The sequence below is a fragment of the Cottoperca gobio genome, chromosome 24 (assembly GCF_900634415.1).
Source record: "Cottoperca gobio chromosome 24, fCotGob3.1, whole genome shotgun sequence".
In the NCBI taxonomy this organism is placed as follows: domain Eukaryota; kingdom Metazoa; phylum Chordata; class Actinopteri; order Perciformes; family Bovichtidae; genus Cottoperca; species Cottoperca gobio.
In genome coordinates this window covers 4646124-4670618 of record NC_041378.1, presented here as the reverse complement: position 1 = coordinate 4670618, position 24495 = coordinate 4646124, and the positions used below count along the sequence as shown (strand labels likewise).

Genomic DNA, 24495 nt, shown 5'->3' with positions numbered 1-24495 from the left:
TTCTTATCTATGATTAGTTTTATATTTATTATTATTATAATTATTATTATTAGTTTAATAATAGTAGTGGAAGAAATGTCTTCTCACACGCATCTCTCTCTCCTGCTGTCAGGTGCAGGATGAAACAATATCTGCACATTATCACTAAAGTAGATGTTCCTACCTGCTTAAAGGGACAGTTCACCACAAAATCAAAGATGCATATGTAGTGCTCGTTATCAATCGAGATTGTTTTGATGTGTGTTGGACAAACTCGTGTTGGAGTTTAGATTTAGATGCACGCTTTCTTCTGCGCGGTGATAAGGTTAGCGGGTGTAGTAAAATAGTTCCTGCGTGAAACTGCTCACAACAAAGTCTGTGGATTATCTGGAGTACCCGGGTCATGATTTCTGCAAAGACACATTGTGCCGAGTGCCGTCTAGTTTATTATATTCAGGACAAGGTAGACATGTATACAGCTGATGTCTCCAAATGATAAACAGTACTACAGGTGGTTTGATTATGGGTTAAACAGTTCCTTTAACTCTTGTCACGCTCGCATTATTTGATCGTATAGTCACAAAGAGCAGCAGGTGTTGTGCTGACTGATGGACGAGGAAATGAGAGGACTGTCATTGTGTTTTAAAATCACGTGGTCACCTGAGGATCCATGCTTTCTGTGTTTTAAGATCACGACTCACGTTCTGCTCCGACATGGAAGACACCCTGGACTACACAGATCTGTGGCTAAATGAAAGCCTGCTGTTCAACGTGACGGCTGCTAACACCAGCTCCGTTCTCACGTCGCTCATCTCGCCGGTGATGGACAAAACCATCAACATACTTTTGATAGTCGTCATGTTCATCACCATGGTGTCACTGGGATGCACCATGGAGGTGTCCAAGATCAAGGTGACTTCAGGATTCCTTACACGTCCATGTGTTTAAGGACACAGACGGTCTGTGCGATCATTTTTAGATTTCTGTACTGAAAACATCTTTTTCCTTCTTTCCAGATCCACATAATGAAACCTAAGGGCTTGGCGATAGCTGTGCTGGCGCAGTATGGTGTGATGCCTCTCACAGCCTTCTGCTTGGCTAAGGTTGGTATTCCTGTTTCTAACATTATAAACACTTTAAGTCTAATAGAGCGTACCCCATATTTATGCTTTTGAATATATTTCTACGGATATAACCATATTGTTATATATAAAGGTTATGATTTGTGTATTTTTTATTTGTTTTAATTGGTTTTCTTAACAGGAACAACAGCAAAGGATTAGTCGATTCATTGATTAGTTGAGAATTATTTATATTATTTAATATATCTTTACATTGAGTGATTTATTGAGGAAAGATTACAAACAGTCTCTGTTTCCGGCTTCTCAAATACAAGAATGTGCCAGTTTTTCCTGTTTTGATATTATCGTAAATTGAATATATTTAGGTTTTCTACAAAAGATGACATTTGAAAATGTCTCTATAGGCTCTTAGAAATTATGATTATTTATTTGGACATTTAGACTTTTCTAGATTAGTCTATTAATTAAATAAAACACTATTGATGGATTAACCGACTATGAAAATAAAGGTTAGTTGTAGCCCTAATGTTTAGAAAACATCGCTTACCAACGGCCTGAATAATAAATAATATAATAATAATAATAAATAATGATAATAAATAATAATAATAATAATAATAATGATAATAATAATAATAATAATAATATAATAATATAATAATAATAATAATAAATAATAAATAATAAATAATAAATAATAAATAATAAATAATACATAATACATAATAAATAATAAATAATAAATAACTAATAATAAATCATAATAATAAAATAACATAATAGCTGTAAAACAAGTCAAAAAGAAAACAGTAACATTAACAGCATGGAAGCTTTTTGCAGATCAAAAAGTCTGAGAAATCAGAAACCATACAACATATATAATTTACTGTACATAATATATTTATTATAAAATCATTTGCATTCTAAAGTCTGAAATAATGATTATGGTTGTGATTTATTATTCATCTGTTTTATTTATTTATTGAAATCTTACACCTCAAACGAAACCCTCTCTGGCGTCGATGTTTCCTTTATTTCTGTGTATTTTAATTCAGTTCAGCATCACTATAAGACATTATCAGTAAGATCTCAAGTATTGTCCACTCTGTGCAGGCGTTCCAGCTGCCCGACATGACGGCTGTGGTGATTCTGATCTGCGGCTGCTGCCCGGGAGGAAGCCTCTCTAACATCCTGGCGCTGGCTCTGCAGGGAGACATGAACCTCAGGTACACACACAACCAACAAATATCCTCCAGAAATGTAAACAACACTAAGCAACACTGTTGTTACAGGAAACAATATTTCCTGTAAGTTTCCTGAAAGTTCTCACTTATCTTCTCCATATATCAAATAAATAGTCATAATAAGATAAAAGTTCAACAACCTCTGACTTTTCTTTTTCATGTTGCTGCAACAGATGATGCTGAACTAATCAACGTCCTGTGATTTAATACCAAGTGGCACTTTTTCTGTTACTATTAGAGTTGAACGACCTGCAGGACATCAGCTGATCATAAAACGATGATATTATTAGCATATTAAGGTGATAGCAAACCCCTTCACTTTCAGCCTTTAGGTCATTCACCCCACCAGGCTCCTTGTTCGTCAAGGACCCGTGGAGGCGTGTTGTTCCTGACCTGTAATTGTTCAGGACACTCTATCTGATGTGTGAGGATCTTATCTGGCGCACAGCTGTTTGACAGGACGGCTTGAAGCATTAATGATAAAAACAACATTAAAAACAGATTATTTCAGTGATTTGACGAATATTTAGAGCAGGGGTCTTTTCTAACAAGATACAAGCGCGCTCTCATTAAAACTATTCAGTATAAAATACAAAGGAACGTTCAAGAACCGTTAGTTGTCAATGGACTAATGGCAAAAACCTTGACCATTATCAAAGGTTTCTAAAGTGAATGTTTAATTAAACAAATATACGATTAATAAAGTTTGATTAGTACACATAAATAATCACTTTTGGACTTCAAAATAATGACTTTCTTTCTTAGATCTACTATACCTTCATATTTACAGTCACACACACTCACTATCAAATAAAGGACCTGTGACTGTGTTAATGGATCTGCTGACAGTGAATGAGGACAACAAATACTTACAAACAAATCAGAATCTAAATATTATTCTACAATATTTCTCAGTAACAGTATGAGGACAATAAGTCGTGTAACAACTGGCTCTAATATCTAACCAGCCTGAAGCGCCATCTGCGCCCCCTGGAGGCTACACTGCGCATTACACCCCACACATACACCAACACACACCGTCAAGTTTGCTCTAAAATGTTGCCAAAAATGTGAAAGTATGACCTATAAATGCTTACTGAGCTTTTACAATTAAACTAATTAATACTCCAAGCAGCATGTTTGAATTTGACATTTCTTGAGTACAAGGGAAAAGTTCAAGGTTTTCATGTAACCGAAAACAAAATTAAGAAACATGAATAATCCACATGCAAGTTCCATAAATATCTAACGAGTAGCTGAAATTCAAAGGTCATTCTCAACCTTAGCACAGCCACTGAGAAAACGATCTCACTTCAAGCTCACTAGAGCTGTTGTACTGAATTACAGATGTTTAAATTGCCATTTTTAAGGATTTTTCTTCCATGTTGGATTAAAATCTGAGGTTTTAGGTTTATTCATCCACTTAGTAGCTGTTATTGTACCTGGTGTTTCCCCCTCAGCATTGTGATGACGTCCTGCTCCACGCTGCTGGCTCTGGGCATGATGCCTCTGCTGCTCTACATCTACTGTCAGGGCTTCAACCTGCAGAACTCTGTGCCTTATGTGGACATCATCATATCGCTGGTCATGATCCTCATTCCCTGCGCTGCCGGCATCCTCATCAACTACTACAGGCCGCAGTACGCCAAGACCATCTCAAAGGTGAGTGCATACAGGAGGTCAGATTAGTAGTTAAACAATTAATGATTGAGAGTTCTTTGAGGACAAGTGGTGGTGTGGTGCCAAGATTTGGTGTGTGTGAGGAGTCGGGCGGCGGAGTTCTGGACCATCGTTCTCTTCATAAAACAGTTTGGACCGGACTTCTTTCTCTCACTTGCCTCTCGGGGCTTCCACAGAACCAAATAAAAGCAAATGAATCCTTTTCTCCCGTCCTGATGTTCTCAGGTGGGCCTCACTATTCTGATGATTGCTGCGGTGGGGATCGGCATCCTTTCCAGCATTGCAATCGGAGGCTCCATCCTCACAGTGCTGTCTCCTCCCCTCATGGCCATCGCTGCTCTCATGCCCTTCGTAGGCTTCTCCTTCGGTTACATCATCTCCTGGCTCTTCGGACTCAACCAATCGTGAGTCGTTTGGTTTCAAAATTCCAGCTCTGGTGGATATTGTGACGGGTGGTGTTAGTCAGGGGGATTAAAGATCCTCCCTTCATGTATGCATGGCTTGCGAATAAGGGAGCGGAGGACCGTTGCCGTGGAAACAGGCTGTCAGAACATCCAGCTGTGCACCACCATCCTGAAGCTGGCCTTCACCCCGGCGGCGATCGGCCCTCTGTTCCTGTTCCCCATGGTGTACGTGTCCTTCCAGCTGATGGAGGCGGCGCTGCTCATCGTGCTGTTCAGGTGCCACCAGAGGTTCACGCTCAAAGAGAAAGGTGAGGCTGACCACTTCCTAAAAGGTCAATTCGTGGAGATGATACACGGACATCCGCACGTACAGCTTTTAAGAGTAAAATGTAAATGTATAGCGTCACTTTACCAGCCGTTTGTATGAGCTGTGTGTGTTTTGATCATTTAGCTCTGGTGTGAAACGCCAGGTGACAACAAATGACGGGATTGTTTAATTTAAAATATTAAAGGATTTGTTCTCCTTCAACCTACAGAGACATACGAGGCAGCAAACACTAAAGAAAAGTTGAAAGAGGCCTCCGAGGGGACTGTATGACGACGGAGCCCAGTTTTATATCCATGAATGTGACACTTGCAGACCAGAACCTTTGTAGAGGTTTCATTACAAGTACAAATGAACACAACATGAAAGATTTATTTAAAATCGTTTTATTGTTTTAAGTCCAACGTCCATCTTCCTACACCATACAAACGTCAATCATATTTTTCACTGAAAATAAAATCCTTACGTACAAAAATGTTGCTTTTTTTTTCAAACTGTTGTCTACACGTTCATTAAACCACAGTTACATCAGTCACAGTACCAACCAGCATTCTTGGAATTACATTATACACTTATGTAAAACAAAAGTCTGCAATGCTGTACACAAAAAAAACCTAAACCCCCCCCCCCGCCAAAAATTAAACGAAGAAAAAAAAAAAAAACTTTAATTACAATGCTAGAATAAACTGCATTATTTATGCAACACCATTCTTCAGGTGTTGAAATTAAAGTGTTGACATTATCCTCAAAAAGGACAAAGTAGAAGTTTAACTGTGACCTACATGTAAATGTAAGCTCCATGACATTAACAGCTGATTGACGGGGACAATGTGCTTAATTGTACAGTGTTGTTGATACTGATAACGCCAGATATGATGGTGGTTTGTATTTGAGCTCTAAGCACAAAAGAAAAATATTTAACAATAATAATTCTAAACTTCGACATGCAAGCATCCTCAGGTATAGAGATCACACACACACACACACACACACCAGCTGTGGGTACAGTAGGGCAAAAAAACACAAGTGGAAAAAAGGAGGCGAAAAGGACTTTGAAAACATTGATGACAAAAAAATATGGAAACAGATTAAAAATTCTCCCGACGAGCAAAAGTATCGCAAAAAAAAAAAAAAAAAAAAAAAAAAAAAAAGTGGTCACGACTTAACAAAAGCACCGAAAAATACAGATTCCCCCCCCCCCTCTTCAAAAGTGTTTCAAAGTGTAGAGATTACTAACTTTACAGACCCAATAACAATTAAACCTGATGCTGGTTCACTTGGGCATTTTGAGAGCAGAATTGATGGCGCAGCCGTCGACCTGCAGCCGAGCAGGATGAATAAATTCGGATGCAACGAGTCACGAGTGTAAACGTACATATGGGTAATGAGGGGGCCGACAAACAGCATCACTGTACATCAAGTGTCTTCTGTTTAAGTAATATTATTTAAACGCCCTCTAATGATTATGACAATGAAATATGACTGAATATCATCGTCCTGTGTTTTAAACGCGAGGATAGTTATGGCGATCCAGACAGGAAAAACTAACTTTACTCGAAGGAAGCTCTCTTTTCTTCTCGGCTTTCAGAAAAGGGTCGCGGGAGCTCCAGTGTGCCAACTCCTCCAAGCTGATTCCACCGCCGAATCAAGTCGTTTCTACTGTCGATTCCCATTCACACTTAAACGCGGGGTTTAGCGCTGGCTGTCAGTAGAATGAGAGCGAGAGCGGGAACGGGAGCGGGAACGAGAGCGGGAACGGGAGATGGAGGCTCTCTGAGCGGGCATTGGGGAGGGCGGGGTGGCAGACTTGCTCGTCTTGGAGGACCTCTTCGGGGGATCCTTTGATTTGTGGGTTGGAGAGGAGGCGCCGCCGGCAGGGGAGCCGCTGGGGGAGCGGGAACGGTTGTGGGCCTTGTGGGGGGGGCTGCGGGAGCGTCTGGGGGAGCGAGATGGAGAGCGACCACGAGAACGGGACCGTGAGCGAGATGAGCTCTCAGAACGGGAACGACTTCTCGACCTGGAAGGAGAAAAAAAGAGGAACATTAGGATAACTATACATTTCTATTTATAGAAACGCATCACGGTGCACTGCTGAACTGTATTTGTACATTTAATTTATAGTCCGATTGTGTAGAAAAGTATCAAATCTTATTATAATCTCCCTTTATGTCATACATTTTCTATTTGTATTGAATCATCTCATGTGCTGCGGTAACGTGAATCATCCCAGAATCAATAGTCTTCATCTTATCTCTTATAAAAGTACATTTAATGCTCAAACTATTTAAATTTAAATTAGAAAAAAAGAGCAAGATTAGCCGTGTGTTGGTGACGGACACTTCTTTTAATAATGTCTGTTCATTTCACCCAACAGGGTGCTGTAAAGGAGCATGTACGCATAAATAAAAGGTTAAATACATGAAGTCATGCCTGACTCTAAAACATGATCAGTAGAGGACTTCCTGTCTGTGCTGACTTTTAAGGCATTAATAAAACAATAAAATGCATCTATTTAACGTGATGAAGCAGGTTTGGACCCATGTTCTTATTGAGAGCAGAAATGAAACATGAAAGTGGAAAGCATCATCTGTGTGCAGCAGCTCACCTCTTCCTGGCTGCCTCAATGAGCTTGATTTTCCTGCCATTGATTTCCTTTCCAGACAGTTTGTCCATGGCGTTTTTAAGATCGCTGGAAGAGGCAAACTCAACGACCCTGTAAAAACAAAAGGACACCATTTTAATTAAAGTCTTCGATTGTATGCTTTGTCATAAATTGGATTGTGTAAACATGATATGGTGCAGGACACACGCCGTGATATTTATTAGCCACTAACAGATGACGGTCTTACCCTTCGTTGAGCTTGGGGCGATGTGCGTCTGCAAATGTCACCTCTCCAGCTTGTCTCATGAAATCTTTCAGGTCCTACACACGTAAACATCAGTCAACTCACGGAGAGGCTCAGGACACAAACACAGCCTGAGACATTAAACAGCACTGATTTACCCATAAGGAGAGATGGTTAGATTGTCTGAGAGGACTACAAAGGTACTGCAGATAAGGATGATGAGTCCAAGAACCTCAGAGGCGTTTTAATCAGCCAGTCCTTCAATAAAAGTGTTACATAAAATACAGTAAGTAAAAGATATAAAATGTGCTAATTTAGACATCACCCAATTTAAAAAGTCCCTTTAGTGGACAGACAAAAAGTATTTGCAAAAGCTTTGAGATTCTTGGACTCATTACAACTACAGAGACATGAACACCATCTGCATGAACTGAACTGCAGTGGCGCCACTTGGGCAGCCTTTGGCACCAAGAGCCCCATTTTCCCTGACAAGGAGGGCACAGGGCTCCACGCCGGGACCGCCCCTGTCTCGGCACCCTGCCTCAGTAAAGAGAGTGAACAGGGTGGAAGAGAGGAAACTACTACCTGAGAGCGAAACCCTTTGGAGTGGGCCGCAGGCTCTCCGAGCCCACCATAACTGCAGATTATATCCATGGGCACCTGGGAGGATTTCACACACTCTCTCGCTCACGATGTGCGGGAACACCAGAGGGGGGAAGGGAGGGGGGATATCGATCGACTGAAGCCCCTCAAATTAACGAACCATCGATCAATACGCCACCACCATCACCATCGACTCTCGCTCTTTCCTCTCCTTTCTCTCTGCCAACTCTCTGTTTCCTCTCTCTCGCTCTCAGCCACACATCAGGCGCCCGCGAGCGAGCGAGCGAACGAAGGGGCCACCAGCGCCTCTAGTGTGAAGCGAGCGCTCACATGACCAGCAGGCGTCAACTAGGAGTAGGACAGACTGGCTGACACCACAGGCTCAACCCAGACAGAAGGACCCAGAAGGGGTTAACTCCACCATAATCGAGCTCTTCCATATGACACAACAGTCAGGCTGGCAAATAAAGGGGTGAAGAATTGGTTAAAATTTGAAAAAAATAGACAAATTAAGTGTTTTCTTGTTGTTTTCATTACTTAACTGCATGAGATGCAGATTTAATAGATCAGCCATTTTTAAAAGTACAATTTGGGCCTAATCACAATAAAATAAAAATCAAATTATTTACTTAGCTTGCTAATATGTTTAGATCCAAGAGATTCTATGTTTTTAGCAGCATGGCAAATCTACAATTGTATGTGTGTATTGTTGGAGGCAGATTGTTGGAGGAGATAACATTTGTTGCAGCTTGTAGAGACTTGCTGTGCATAAAAATCATGTGTCAACACTAACCTGCCAGCTGACACGAGAGGACAAGTTCTCCACGATGAGGCGGTTCTCAGTGCGCATGGGAGGAGGGTTTCGGCTGAAACAAGGAAAATGTAGAAAAAGACTCAATCACTAATAATACAATAACATCATGCGGTTGAAATATAGTTAAGCAAAGAGCCTCAGAGCTCTCATTAGCTACTCGTCAATAGCAAGGATAATTCATGTCATGGATCTTTACAATGGAGTAAGCACAGGGCTCGTGTTGCAGGTTATCCTAAGAAAACTGGTTCACGTGGACAGAAGGCATTATAAACATGGACTGCATTAATTCAACCATCGATTTCCCACCAAATACTCGTTTAAACGACTTACTTATTCAGTCACATGCATTTCTTTCCTCATTTGAATAAGTGCAAGTAAGATGCATCTTGCATCATAAAGCTGTTGTTCCCTAAACTGTGCGTGGTGCGAGAACTTTACCTCCGACTGTTCTGGGAGCCTCGGCCATAGCGATCAGAGAAACGTCCTCCTGCACTGCCGCCTCCTCGGCCACGACCGCCTCGCAGACGTACACGAGCATGCTCAATGGTCACCCTGAATTAACGGAAAGGTTCATTTTTATTTTTGGAAAAAAACAACTACCATGGAAACAGGCAGAGCTAGAAGAGACGGAAAACTCACCTCAGATTATTCACAAAAAAAAAAAAAAAAAAAATCACATTCATTACAAATTCTTACCTTTCATTGCACAACTCTTTGCCATCAAGCTCATAAACTGCATCTTCAGCGTCTCGGGGGTCGTCAAACTCCTACAACAAAACAGAACACAACATTTACAACACCACGTCTTAACATTTGCTCCTTTTCAACCCCCGTTATGCATCATTCCTAACTGTGTTGTTAGGAGAACAGCCCCACGTTCTTTAAAATACTGCAGTACAGCTTTTCTCCCCTTAGCTACATTCAAAACGTACATACCAAGCAGAAAAATTGCTGTGAGCCAATCTCATAATCTTCCTGGGAGGTGCTTACCCATCATTATTTTATACAGCTGCGAGTGCCTACTCCAGTTCCTGTGTGCGTCACATTGCGGCACAATAGCAGCCATCAAATACACGCATCAATAGTTAGGATATCGCACGGAAACAGATACAAAACGAATGCGTTTCAGCTCATATATATATATATATATATATATATATATATATATATATATATATATATATATATATATATATATATATATATATATATATATATAAATGAGAACTGCTGGAGGGAGCCTGAGATTGCTTCTCTGTTGTGCAAATGACAATAAAGAACTTGCCCACAGACATTACACAGGTTTATTCAATATGACGGTCTGTTATTCAACAAAATATGGCACAAAATACACATGAATTTATCTATACATGCCAAAATCAGTGGAGCTGGACTGAGATAAAGAAAAGATTCTGTTGCCGTTAAGCAGTATTCATCAACACCAAGAAAGTGTCGCACATTACACCGGTCCTTGAATCACTGCACCGGTTTACTGCGTGAAAAAGGATAGAAAATCCCATCACTTGCAGTAAATGGTCTGGGGGGGTTTAATACTTTACGAGGTATCCAGACCCTCCCCCCGCTCAGGTTGTGTGGGAGAGGATTACTCAATGTTTCCAGGTCAAAACAAAGCTGTGTGAAGCTTTTCATTCCTATGCTCCCACCTGTAGAACAAGTTTCATGGATACCTGAGGTCTGCTGAAACTGTCAACTCATTTAGGGCCTAAAACAGTGTTTACTGCGACTTTCCAATAAATTACAACTTATTTTTAAATTAGTACCTCTTTATATGCGTGGGGCTTTTAAATGCCATTTCTTTCTGACTTTTAAAATATGCATTTGCTTTTATAGTCTTTAAATTGCGATATTAATGGTTTCTTAACATCTTATATTAAATGTTTTTCTATGCCCCTGTAAAGCACTTGAATTGACAATTATATAACGACGTTTACATCTATTTTTTTTTTAATTTACATATATTTATTGTTGTTAGGCACAGCAGCTAAAGGAACACATTTAACATAAGCATTTCTATTCATCTAAAAATGTTCATACACACATATCTATCTAGCAACTGTAAGGTAACCCCGTTTTTATAATCAATGAAGTATTTTTTTATTCCGATTGGGGGAATGCTCTGCATATAAAGCGGTCCTGCTGTATGTTTATGTACGTGACTCACCACAAACCCAAAGCCTCTCTTGAGGTCGATGTCTCGGATGCGGCCGTATCCCTTGAAGAACCTCTCGACATCCTTCTCTCTGGCCGATGGGCTCAAACGGCCGATGAAAATACGACATCCACTCATAGTTGATGTTGTTAACGGTTACCTACAAAACAAACATACATTACTCTCACGAATAAAAACTAAACACATGGGATGATAAATAATTACAACGTAAATCACAAATGTGGCCATTTAGTAACGTTATTTGACATGTTGTCGGTTGTGTTAGCAAGCTAGCCTAGACAACTGTGGGGCCTAGCGACCACTGTTTTAGCTAGCCGTGTTTCGTGCTAATTTAAGCTAACAATGCGACGCGACGGACGTTTATTTAAATACAACGAGAACTGAATTGTGATGTGAAGATGCATTTTAATCGCTGTACTCTTACCTTTTAAGTGGTCCTGGCGGTGTTTTCCTTGCTAGCTGTCGAATTTGACCGCAAAAATCAAACAAAATGGAGCCTCTGCTGTTCAGGGAGGGGGCAGGAAAACGATCCGCTGCTTCTTCTTCTTCTTCTTCTTCTTCTTCTTCTTCTTTTGATTCTTCTTCTTCTTCTTCTTCTTCTTCGTCTTTGAGGTTTAACCGTAGACGTTACTGCCCCTTCTGGAGAGAAATAACTACTACAGTGTAAGGGACTAACTTTTTTTTTTAATGTATTTTTTATTATGTGAATTGGTGGAATGCAACTAAATACACTTTTGACATACTTGGTCTTAACTTTGGACAAACACTAAGTACCATTATTTAATTAAATATAGCACCAGTCACTGTTAACATAGACTTGCTGACTCTGCTGCTATTAATCACTAATGTCATTTAACCCCACCACTGTCAATTTTTGTCTCCATATGTTCTTTTCGCTATTTAAAAAAAATAATTTTCTTATTATTTATTTTGGTATATTTATTATTTTAGAAATGTAAAGTAGCATAGCATGGACATTTAAAATAGCATAGAATGGAAATGCTTAAGTAAAGTACAAGTATGACAAAATTGTACATAAAACAGTACTTTAAGAAATGTACTTTCCAAGGAAAATTGTAGCCTACCTTTTACACCACTACATTTATTTCTATACATACATAGGACTATGTTATATGATATGATACAGTACTATATAACTAACCTACCAAATTGTACTAAAAGTATCTAAAATTGGCTCCACATTGACAAAATACAACATTAAAATATAGAACAATATTATTTTAATATATATAATAAGGAGTATAATTTACTTTTGATACTTTAAACACATTTTGCTGATAATAGTTAGTGTACTGTACTTTTACGACTTTTAATGGAGTATTTTTAAAATATGGTATTTCTACTTTTACTTAAGTGAAGAATCTGAGTGCATCCATTGTGTCCTTTCTCTCTGATACACATTTCATTGCCATGTTCTACAGTTTTCTGGTACCTGACAAAGGGTGACGTTGCAGCACACGAAGATTGCCGAAGTGCTACGGAAGGGTTTCCGAACATGACGTCACTCACACACCGAATACTATTAGTGCAGTTTCTAATTCTGGCCGCCAGGTGTCACTCAGACACAGTAATACTGTCCAGACAGGAAGTACGGATCACATAATGTAGAGTAGCTTTAGTTTAATAAGACTCAGCGGCAAAATGTAAATAACAGTAAGGCAAAATAAATAATCATAAAGTTGCTCAAATAAATAACACATTGTTCTTGATTGCAAGCATAAAAATTGGTTTAAAGAAGACACTATGGCTTTTAAACTCCTCAGGCAGGTCATTCTGCAGTCCAATCAAACACAGCATCATAATCCAGGAAGCAGTTATGAATACAAATATAATAAATAATAAAAATAGACCTTTGACCAAGATACATGTACATTTCATTTGACCTGGTAAATGATTGATTTTGAATTGATGAAGTATTGCCTTATGCAGAGGTTTTATAGTGATCTCATAGCTGGTATTAGAGTATCACGAGGTACTATAATGTGACTGATGTACTACCATATGTACTTAAGGCCCACTAGGAATAGCTTTAGAAATATTACACTGATTATGGGTTGCACAGGGCCAGGAAGTAGCTAGCGCATTCATTCAAATGGATGTTGAACAGGAGCAGGATTTCCATTTAAAAAGGTTCAGATGTTCCAGGCTCTTATCCAAGGGAAAATTAATCATATTATTGTGACTAATACAAGGAGATACACATAACCACGGTTGATAAGTACTGTAAATGCCATGACATATGACAAAGACCCAACTTTCAGTCTGAAAGTATGTACGTTGTCAGGTTGTGTATATGCATGTGTATAAATGTAGATGTATGTGTATTTTATGGTTGTATTGCAGTACATAATGTATTTATGTATCTATGTATTTATGTAATGCTTTGTATAGACTATGGCCACAAACTTCCTTAGAAGAAGGACAATAAAGAATCTACATTTTCCAAGATTTAGACAGTAACATATGTCTGACTTAAATAATGACACATCATCTTCCACATTCAAAAGAAAGCTTTAATTAGAAAGTTATATACACACTGTAAAATTAAATTAAACTTTATACAAATATTAAATTACTATCTTCACACCCACTGCCATGTACAGAGGAAAAACCAAAGCTGAAAGCATTTGAAACTAAGAATCAGAAGTGTACTTTTTTAACCTGTTATTTTCAGGGACGCAACACCGTACAACAGTGCTTCTGAACGCAAACGTTAATTTCTTTTTTTTTTCTCTTTTCAATCCCATAAAATGTATTGCCTTGTAGCAAAGGAGAAGCAAAGGAATAGTGAAATATAGGTGCTTATAGGTTCATCATTATCATCATCACAGTAGCTGTAAAAGCTAGGGGAGGACAGAGAAGAATGGACATTCGTTTAGTCGTGTCCACAACAAAAGTAAACTCATTGATAAATACACAAAGACAGTTTTATGCATAGAATAGAAAAAGAACAGAGTAAGGCCATTGGGAAAACAGAATACGTTGCAATATTGTAAAGCAACCAACGCGGAGGTTTAAGATTATACAAAAAAAAAAAAAAGAAAAGAAAATGTACAAGTCTAAGGCAACATTCTGTTTGCATTAATAATGTAGCCGTTGACATTGACAGACAGCCACGGATGCCAAATAAAATGAGAATCAAAATTCAGATGTGTTGTCCTGTTTTTTGTTTTTCTTCTGCGCAGTTAATCTTGAAAAGATCTTCTCAGGATCCTCCGGAGTCATGCCGTTTCCAGGGTGACCAGCTCAACCACCAAAGCCTTTCAATGAAAACAGATTTCTAACAAAATAAAATGATTCTCTCTTAAATTTGCACTTGGCATGAGGAGGGTGAGTGAGTGTATTTGGTGGGGGTTGGGTGCCATATCACAAAACTTAAGCATTTCACTGCAACCAGTTGCAGTTGTGTCAATAATGCACACAATTGGAGAGTCTTCGGTTCAGTGGGAAGGAGGGCGGGAGCCAGTTCCTCAGAGGAAACTTGTGTTTTCCAGCAATTCAGCAGAAAATGATAAATATTCTAGCTTGAGAGTTGATACACAGTTAATACACACTTCGTGTAGTGGACTCGTTGCCTGAAGTGACGCTGGTTTGTTCATGTGACTTATTCAATGCTGGGAGGGATATTTTCCTATTGTGAAATACATGGACAGTGAGAAGCAAGTCTCTGATCTGAAGAGAGGCAAATCAGGAAATGGCTGTATCGAGGCCGACCATATGGGGACATGTCCTGTCTTGCCTAACTGCACACACGGACACACACACGCACGCACGCCAAGTCAAAGCAAAGTGAGCCACACACCAATAAATACAGTGGAAAGAAAACAACCTCAAAGTTTAGCCATGTGACCCAATCACGCTCAGACAACCCTCTCCTTAGCTTTCAGACAAAATGTGACATTATGGGTGCTTTTCTTTATGCTAACTTATGCGCACTCTCTCCTGTGAAGCAGAAGTCCATGCCATGCACCTCGGGGATGCTTAAGACTGACACTATGGAACCAAGGATTGCTCCTTCGGCAGCTTCGGCTCCTCCTTCCTCGCATCTCTCACTCACATCCTCGTTGGGAGGAGCTAAGACGCGAAGGAGAGACACGTTCGCATAATGAAAAGCACGCCATGTCTCCCTCTCCTTATACAAGTAAGATGTAAATCACAGTCCTGGAACCAAAACACCAATTAATCCCACTCATGCAACAGTAGGAGCACCTTGCAGCTGGTGACGGAAAAGAAAGGAGCGGGTCTTTTTGTAGTTGTGTTGTGCTGCTTCGTAAAAAACGCTGCACCCTGTTTTTAATTCTTGTAAAGAGGTTCTCAATCCCACTGATCCATATGCTTGACGCCACCCGGAGAGACAGAGAGAGAGAGAGACAGAGAGAGACAGAGAGAGGTAGAGAGAGACAGAGACAGAGAGAGAGAGAGAGAGAGAGAGAGAGAGAGAGAGAGAGAGAGAGAGAGAGAGAGAGAGAGAGAGAGAGAGAGAGAGAGAGAGAGAAGAGAGAGATAGATGAAGAGAGAGAGAAGAGAAGAGAGAGATCTAGCCGGAGAGATAGAGCATAGAGAAGAGATCGATGATAAGAGAAGAGAGAGAGAGACAGAGAGACAGAGAACAAGAGAGATAGAGTCAGAGAGAGAAGAAGAGAAGAAAGATAAAGAGAGAGAGACAGAGAGAAGAGAGAGAAAAGAGAGAGAGACAGACAGAGAGAAAGACAGAGAGAGCAGAGAGAAGAAGCAGAGAGAGACATAGAGAGAGACAGGAGAGAGACAGAGGGAGACAGAGACAGAGACAGAGACAGAGAGAACAGAGAGAGAGACAAGAGAGAGACAGAGAGGAAGACAGACGGACGACAGACAGACAGACAGACAGACGAGAGAGACAGACAGACAGACAGACAGACAGAGGAGGCTTCATGCTTCATTCAGAGTGGGCCACCGTGCTCTGACAGCAACAACTAAAAACAACATGCAGCATTCACAAAACCCAGCAGTCACTCGCAACGTTTCAAGTACAGCGGGAAGACGATTTTGATTCTGAGCGCCACAGCGTCAGGAGCGAACATCACAAGTTATTTGTTGTTGGTTTTTTTACACGCAGTAATCCCAGACAGAGTCGACGTGTCTCGATTGCTATAGCCTTCTCCGCTGAAGCATCTGTGAGCAATGTTTTTATAGAGGATTACACCTGGGAGGAGGCGAGTGTGTGTGGTAAAGCAAAGCCTATAGTACACAACCAGTATGTATATTTTACATATACATAGGATCGACAGGATTTATGTTGAGCTGGCACCGCTTTGCTCGTCTGGCTCGTCTTTAGTTTGATCCAGCAGCTGGGTCCAGTGGTGCTCCACCATTGCGAGTATTGGTTGTTGGCTTTGCTCTGCATGGGTAGCGATGGCAGAAGAGGTTGCATCGGGGAATGGGGGCATAGTTCTAGTCTCTTCTCTGCTGGCTGCTGAGGGGAGTTGGGGGAAAGTAGGTTGACAGCCACAGTCAGTCCTGGTCAGCAGTGAGAGAAGGGAAATAAGGGCTCTGCTGCTGCTGATAGCAGGCTGGGAGGCTTCATGCTTCCTTCAGCAGGGGGATATCTGCAGGGGAACAGAACAGATATCTTAGAATAGAGTCATGCAATACATTACATCACTAAAAGCATTTCAGCGTAACTGGATTTTATGTGTGTTTACGTCATTAGAAGTCACTGTTTTGGCATAATCTCTTCACTGTCGCTACTGTACACATTCTCTAGTTGAGCTCTGGACCAATAAAACAACAGGTTGTATTAAACAGGCTCCTAATAGCTATTCTCCACATTTCCCACCATTGTACCACTGCATGCTTGAATGTTTAGGTGAAATCATTTAATGTGTCAAGTTACTTCATTGTTAATTATGAACTTAAAGGCACAACGAGTAGGAGAAATGTGGCGACCAGAGCTGGAGAGCCAGCAAGTTCACAAACCACAAGTGACGAATCCTACTCATGATGCCTTGAATCTAATGCAGAAAGTGCAAGCTTTTAATTGAAGCTACTTTTGGAGCAGTACCTGAGTCCATAGAATAAATAGCATTGACATTGGGGTGACATTTCTATTCAAAAGTATTGACTATGTCGCCCAATGAATTTACTCTCGACAGGTTTCTTCACTCGTCCTTAATTTTCAGTTGTTCACTGAAGAGAAATGAATAACGTACTTGTGCTTCTTAGTATATGCCATGGTTATAATTCCTCTAAGGGATTCTTAATAAAAATGGTGTATGTTATGTATTTATGCAAAAAGAATTAAAAAAAAGAAACGCAGATCATTATCTACCGGTCTCGGTCGGGCTCCTCGTTATAAAGTGTGTGTGTGTGGAATAACAGAGTTTCCTCTTACCATCAGAAAAGTCGTCCGTAGAGGTGACAGAAAGCAGACTGTGCTGGTCGCTACTCTCAGAGTCTCTACGGAGAGGTAGGGGGCCTGCGCATGCACCCCCAGGGTGCTCTCTAGCCCATGATGATGAGGAACAGGAGGAGGAAGAGGGAGCCTGATGAACCAACGCCGTCTCTGCATGACGCCGGGAGGAGAAGGACGATGAGGAGGACGTGGATGGGAGACAGAAGTCTAAGTCTCTGTGGTGGCGGCTTCTGCTGGGGCCTTGGCCTCCGGTGGCTCCCTGAGGAAGCCCCTCAGAGAGCACGATTGGGACTCGAGTCTCTGGAGGAGCCGGAGGAGGTGGTGGAGAAGAAGGAGGACCGGGAGCATCACAGGGTCCACCGCTTCCATATACAGCCTCTTCATAGGAGGGCAGCGTCACCTGGACGCCCTCAACCATGATGGAGCTGGACTGTCCTGAGACTCCCTGCTCCCTCCTGATGAACAGACAGACAGACAGACATGGAAAGAGTAAGTGTGTGCATCACGACAGCAGGCTCAGGTTGATAGACATGATGCAGTCATGTGTGTTGCGTGCCGCAGCAATACCTCTGTGAGGACGTGATTAGCATTGACTGTACAATCCCTTTATAGCAGGCTGCACTAAGCCTTCAGGCCCACAACACAATCAACAAGAATGCCAATGAGCATTAGATCAAAATCATTCTGGCCTTTTATATCACACAGGTGGCGAGTGACTGATTGGATTCACTCTATAACTACTTTTACTTTCATTTCTCAAGTATTTAAGAACTTGATAAAACTACTTGCCAGGTCTTGTGCATCTTATGTGTAAAACTAGTTTATGTAACTGGTTTGAACCAAAACTGAATAATAGGTGTGTCCACAGAAAGAATGAATGAAACAATCTGCTGTGTCACTTTGTGCCACAATGGGAGGTGGTTTTACAGCACCAGATAGAAAATGGCAGTGTTTTTCCACAGCACTAAAGCTCTCAGGGGGAGGTTCTAGCAACAACAGGTTGAGTAAGAAGTAAAGGGCTGATCAAAATAAAAAAATAAAAAAATAAAATAGCATATTAAGCAAATAGCAAATATATATATATATATATATATATATATATATATATATATATATATATATATATATATATATAAAAATATAACATGCTAACCCGCTTCAGATTCAAGAAAACAAACTGCACATAAAGCAGCTGGCTCTCGGTCAAGTGAGGCACAAACATTCTCTTCATGACAAAAACCAGGGGGGGAAATGTGCTCTTAAAGAATATGACGATGTTTTACTGAGCTATTTATGTGACGTGGGGAAGTGTCAACTTCCCTCGTAAACAACGTAACAATGGAGTCTGTTTTTAGTCCAGCAACACAAACTCAGAGATGTTTCGCAGGCAGGATATTTACACCATTTCTATCGTCCGTCTGACGGGAAGAAAAACCTTCTAAGAGAAAATTCAAGCATTTCCAAGGTACCTAAACCAAAATTAATTAAATTAATTATAGCATATTCCTAACCTTTTAAACATAACGGTTCAAATTAAGCATTTTCCGAACTTTTAAGTCTTTGTATGAACCCGATAACAAACGTGAGAAGCCAAAGCAACCAAAGCAAGATGTGCGAGCGCTGTTCTCACTGTTAGGGTTGTGAATGCAGCAATACGTGTGTATATTACCTGCTGTGATGGAAGGACTTGAGTTTGGGCTGTACGAGAACAAACAGCACCACTAACAGCAGGATGAGAGCCACAGAACTGGCCGTGGACGCCACAATAGACAGAGCAGGTATACCCAGCGGAGAGCTCGGCTCCTTGTCTGAGGGGCACAAGAAGACACGGAGAGGAAGTGAAAACAGGGTTCACAGATTGTCATTTACATTGTGGGTTGCGTGTGCTCACAAAGAAATAACACACGGCGGTACTCGTTAGCTTAGGTGACAGACCTTGTGTGAGTCGGCAGCTGATCTGCATGGGGCCGTCCCACTCGCCGTTCTGGCAGGTGAGGAACTTGTAGTCTCCCTTCAGAGCGTAGCCCTCGTCACAGAAGTACTCGATGACCGTCTTCTGGGTGAGGCGGGGGCAGGGAGACGGGTGACAGCGGTAGCCCCCGTTCTCTGGTTCAGTGGGGGGCGAACACACTGGGAAGAGGCAGAGGCAGTAGAGATTTTAACAATGGTGGCTGTTGTTGTGTTTCTACCTGTGGTATCAGGTTTGATTATTGTGGTTTAAATGCTGAAGATTTTTGGGTGAAATTTCCCAGAGTTCCCTGCTGGATCTCAAGGACAATCCTCACTGTTGCCATTATGATACGACGTGATACTTCATTGATACTTCATGAACTCGACCATGGAATGTTTTTAGCAGCGAACAACCATGAAAATTAATCACTCCAGTTATAATAAGGTTTTTCTATTGACAGACAAGTTAGGAGTGCATGAGAGTTTACTAAGCCGAGAATTACCTTTCTTTTTTAAACTGCAAAACAGGCCATACGCTACTTTATATTGTATTAAATTGGATTCCTCCTGCTGGAGGGAGTGTGGATCAGATTCTAGGGACCACACATTTGTTTGGTCTTTTCTATATGTTAAGACTTTTTGGAAATGATGGCGATTTTGCACCATGGAAATGTTCCTAAAAAGGTCTCGCTAAAAACGATGCATACCTTTTGAAGGTATTTATGGCCTCAAGTTAACATAATTTAGTGTCTTTGTTTTATACGCCTTATGAAATGTTTATCTTTTTTCCCCTCGCACTGATTGTGCTGCGTGCTTTGTCTCGTGTATGCATGTTTCGGAGTCTTGCTCACCACTGCTTCTGATGCAGCGTGGCGGTTGATGGGACCAGGCTCCAGAGCTGGTACAAAAGATGTTGGTGGTTCCATCTGCAGTGTAACCGGGCTCGCAGCCATAAGTTAGCAGGGTGCCCGGGGGAAAAGAGCCCCGGTTTGCTTCGGTCTGGTTCAGCAAATCTCCGTGCTGCACGCCGGGTGGCCGCGCACAACCTAAAAAAAAAGGACACAGAAACAAGTGAAGAGAATAAGAATTAGTGGGCTGCTTGAAGGCGTACATAATAGAATCCCTTCAGGTTTCTCTTTCTGAAAAAGGACAAAAGTAAGATATGAAGCTCCTTCCTCCTCTGTGAGGAACAACCTGCTGCAGGCAAGCAGCCAAACTGGGAAGCTGAACCATATTTTAATAATGTAAGGTAACAAGGTAATCATTAAGTATGCACGCAAACTTCGTATAGTTAGACACTGCCTGTAGACAGAATATGTAACATCTACATTTTCAATTTATGCAGGGATTTAAATGCATTACAGGCCTGCTGGGGGAACAAGGACAATTTGTCTCACATGTGGCCTTGGTTCTTTGATGAATAATGTACCAATATTATGTCAAAGAAACAGTATTTACGATCACTAATGCTGCTCGTTATCGCTGGCTCCATCACAGTCTCAACAGAGAGACTTGATCATTTTAGTATTACATGAATGTGCTGCTGCTGGAATATTGTGCTGTTCCGTCATTAGGCTGACATAAACTATGTGCTTGCCTCCTCTGCAAGCAGCTGCCACTGGGTCAAACTGCTTTTCACTGGGAAACTCTGTCAAGTTGACAGGTTGAGCTGATGATTAAAACTCAGAGGTATTGTTACTTGAAACTAGGCTGCACTCGGGAAGCACTGTATCAACATGACAAGTTAGCTGGAGACAGCCAAGCTGTGCAGTACAGAGAATACCTGAAGGGCTCACTGTGGATTAAACTGTCACAGGGTGCTTCACATAGATCTAATTTCCCTCCATTATTTCTTTCTTATTAAACTGTCTTCATCCCAGGCCAGCGTTGCGTCTATCTGTCCGGCGGTGAGACAGGATCTTCGGCGAGGCTCGTTTGCTTGGCTCTAATGACAGACTCGAAGGTCTAAGCCAGCCAATAAAGACAGGATGAGGCAGAAGACCTGAAGTTAATTTAGCTTTGATCCACCTTCCCACGCTCCATCCAAGATGTTGCAGTGTCACGCCAGCTCCTTGTGTCTGAGAGTGTGTTTCATCGCAGCATGAGAGTAAATTATCTGAATGTGTGCTGCACTCCCACAGCTCCAAACACACACACACACACACACACACACACACACAGAGCTGCAATCTGGTGAGAGCAGAGCATCTAAATCCAGCAGGTCTGACATAACATTGCAGCACCTGTGTAAACTGAGACACGACAGCAGGAGGCTGACTTTACTTTCAGTATTACTGATCTTCCAGAATGGCCAACAGCCATACTGATTTTATTACTGCTGACCTGGATCATCTGCCACCAACCTGCATTCTCCTCCGTCTGCAAAAACAAGTCTATGACAAAACTTCATACTCCTCTAATTACCTCAGTAAACATGTTTCCTCGTGAGTTTGTGGTCTCAATCGCTAGTTCCAAAGTCTTCTTCAATACAGCGTGATTTTCATTTGGTAAATTGTTCCAATTTAAAGCGAGGTTCACTTTAGGGTTAGGGTTAGGGTGGCCACCTTGTGATCGCTACCACAACCGGTTCTGTGTGCTCGCCGTGTATTTGTCCTTTCAGAGTGCGTTTTCAGTTCATTGTAACGTTGTTTAGCATTCAGTTGCACCCTCGTGTGTCTCTTCTGGTTCCAGAAAAACCAAGATGCCGATCTAGGCATCTAGGCTTCGAAACGTTTGTCCACAAACCAAAGGGTGACATCACGCTGACTACGTCCACTTAACACCCATCAGGGCCTTTATACATAAATGAAGTCTATCACAATAAGTCAAAGATTGTTTAGTGTTTTATCTGTACATGTTATCGGATTCATTTTTTATTTTTTAATGGTATTTTCTCAGTAACAAGGCCCAGACATAAGTACATTTAAAAACACCCCCACAATAAAGAACATTAGTAACACCATCAACACTAATGACCATATGGCTCATTATTTAATCCTTGGTCTGAGTATTAATAAAGTCATATTAGCCATGGTCTATTGCAGGGTCTTATCGCTTGCTTGACATAAACAAACAACACCACCATTGCAAACAGCCACTTTGTTTTGCCTCGGTGTGTGTTTAGAGATGGAAAGAGAGACTATTTCCACAGCAGCGCCTCTAACATCCTCTAATCTCCGAGAAGAAACGTCGCTTTAAGCTGGCAGCACAAGATTAAAAGCAAACACTCAAATGTGCGAGCGCCTATTCACTAACACACACACACACACACACACACACACACACACGGACACATTCAACACCCACAAACAGAGACACTCCCAGGACTAAATTGTGCGATACCGAAGGGTGTGTTATTTAATTTAACTGGGGACAGATTTGTTGTTTGTGCTCAGGAGATGCCAACACTGTTTACCACGAGTAAACTATAAAACTCCAAAGTCTATTCGTATCTTTTACAAGATATTGTTATATAGGACGACAACTAATTATTATTTTTATTATCAAATAATCTTCTTGATACATTTATTTTATTTTTGAGTCTATAAAATTTCAGAAAATAATGACGGTCAAAACCAAAAGATGTTTAATTAACTTTTATATGGAGACAAAGAAAAGGAGAGAATCATCACATTTGATAAGCTGGGACCAAATAATTATTTGCCATTTAAATGACTTTAATTAATTAATTAACAGATTAATTTTCTGACGGTGGACAAAAATAATCGACACTGTTTGTCCTTCATCTTTCTCACTCAAACACTTCCACGCAGAAACATTATCGGCACAGCCTCCTTTCAAGACGCCATTTGACACCGGAGCCTGAGCAGTTTGTTCTCGGAGCTGCTTCAGGGCGACTGAAGGCTCTCTGAGGAGGAGATGGTGTTAATGGAGGTGGTAAAGGTGATGAATTGATGACCCCGGGATGGAAGGCAGCAGGGGACAAAAAGGCCTCAGGGGGCAGTTTAGGACAATAGCCTCTAGCCAACAGCCACAGTTCTGATCTTTTGTGGTGCGCAGGAGGCAGTCAATACAACTGCTGAAGACAGATGAGTGCTAACGGCATGCATTATATGACTTTAAATTGCTTTTTTTAGCCGTAGGATTGTCTCAGAAGTCAGGCATGTGAAGTACTTTTATTCATTATCATGTGAAAAGGGTAAACGGTAGTATTTTAACATGCATGTATTGAAAACATTGGACCTTTAAAACAAAGGCTTGTTACCACACAGAAGTCTTCAGTGATCAGAGTACACACTGTATGTTCTTGTGCTGATACAAAACTAATGATAACGGATTGAAGATACCAGACTGAGCTCCAGTACGAAAAACATACAACATAATCTGGCTTTAACTCAAAGAGAGACACGATCCTCATCAGTTGCATAAACACAGAAAGGGACCGTTTTTCTAGTAGCTTCAAGCAAATCCACTGTTTATTGTAAAGAAATTTGCAAGGAACGTCGGTGTATTAGCGCTGAGAAAATGCTTACAGAGTGAGGCATAACGCACTCAAGGTTTAGGTCAGTCTAAACGAAGCATGAAGCCAGTAAAATGTCCATGTTCAGCAACAAACCAGGCTCTCCCTCTCATGCCAGGAAAACCTTGAGCTGCCTGCACACCATCCGTTTTAAAAATGTCCTTTTCATTTTTACTGCACTTACATACGTATCAGTGGATAGATGTAACCAAGAAATTCCACTACATGCCTTTACTTGCCATGAAACACACACACACAGCCCGTCTTTTATTACAGTATGTGGAAGAGGGTGATGTTCCAGTATGATCTTTACCAATATCTGATAGTTTTCCTCCCTCATTGGACAATGCAACTTAAAGTGTTCAGACACTGTGTCTTTACTGTTTTTAAATCAATATAGCTGCTAATTGGACTGTATTAACTGAAAAAAATAAATAATTAAATAACCATTCATTTATTTATCCTATTAATAATACATGTGTTTA

At 40.9% G+C, this 24495-nt stretch overlaps 3 protein-coding genes across 4 annotated transcripts in view; 1 reads left to right on the top strand and 2 right to left on the bottom strand.

The window, feature by feature from the left end:
• The first annotated feature begins 786 nt into the window (after positions 1-786).
• slc10a1 (solute carrier family 10 member 1) lies at positions 787-5376 on the top strand. The gene is made up of 7 exons (XM_029425321.1): positions 787-891; positions 996-1082; positions 2175-2287; positions 3766-3967; positions 4211-4389; positions 4498-4697; positions 4926-5376. The coding sequence occupies exons 1-7, from the start codon at positions 802-804 to the stop codon at positions 4985-4987; spliced, it is 933 nt and encodes a 310-aa protein (XP_029281181.1). The 5' UTR covers positions 787-801; the 3' UTR covers positions 4988-5376.
• srsf5b (serine and arginine rich splicing factor 5b) lies at positions 5085-11758 on the bottom strand. Its single transcript, XM_029425319.1, has 8 exons — positions 11593-11758; positions 11160-11307; positions 9674-9744; positions 9416-9529; positions 8957-9029; positions 7564-7637; positions 7320-7427; positions 5085-6731 (listed from the first exon to the last, which is right to left on the bottom strand). The coding sequence occupies exons 2-8, from the start codon at positions 11283-11285 to the stop codon at positions 6407-6409; spliced, it is 891 nt and encodes a 296-aa protein (XP_029281179.1). The 5' UTR covers positions 11286-11307; positions 11593-11758; the 3' UTR covers positions 5085-6406.
• Positions 11759-16011: 4253 nt separating this feature from the next.
• Positions 16012-24495, bottom strand: part of susd6 (sushi domain containing 6) — a 29137-nt gene continuing 20653 nt past the window's right edge. For both annotated transcript variants that reach the window (XM_029425252.1, XM_029425251.1), the window contains 5 exons: positions 20382-20576; positions 19516-19710; positions 19250-19388; positions 17560-18035; positions 16012-16774 (listed from right to left, as the gene is read on the bottom strand). In XM_029425252.1, coding sequence (XP_029281112.1) covers positions 16749-16774; positions 17560-18035; positions 19250-19388; positions 19516-19710; positions 20382-20576 — 1031 coding nt within the window. In that variant the 3' untranslated portion in view covers positions 16012-16748. The remainder of the gene's footprint in view (positions 16775-17559; positions 18036-19249; positions 19389-19515; positions 19711-20381; positions 20577-24495) is intronic.

Bases quoted from the DNA above. Each gene is read 5' to 3' on its own strand.
- slc10a1 (XM_029425321.1), top strand. From the start codon at position 802: ATGGACAAAACCATCAACATACTTTTGATAGTCGTCATGTTCATCACC. The intron at 1,083-2,174 runs GTTGGTATTCCT...CACTCTGTGCAG, and splicing joins CAGCCTTCTGCTTGGCTAAG to GCGTTCCAGCTGCCCGACAT. The intron at 4,390-4,497 runs GTGAGTCGTTTG...CTTGCGAATAAG, and splicing joins CTCTTCGGACTCAACCAATC to GGAGCGGAGGACCGTTGCCG.
- srsf5b (XM_029425319.1), bottom strand. From the start codon at position 11,285: ATGAGTGGATGTCGTATTTTCATCGGCCGTTTGAGCCCATCGGCCAGA. The intron at 9,530-9,673 runs GTAAGAATTTGT...CCGTTAATTCAG, and splicing joins AAAGAGTTGTGCAATGAAAG to GGTGACCATTGAGCATGCTC. The intron at 6,732-7,319 runs GTGAGCTGCTGC...TTCTCCTTCCAG, and splicing joins ATTGAGGCAGCCAGGAAGAG to GTCGAGAAGTCGTTCCCGTT.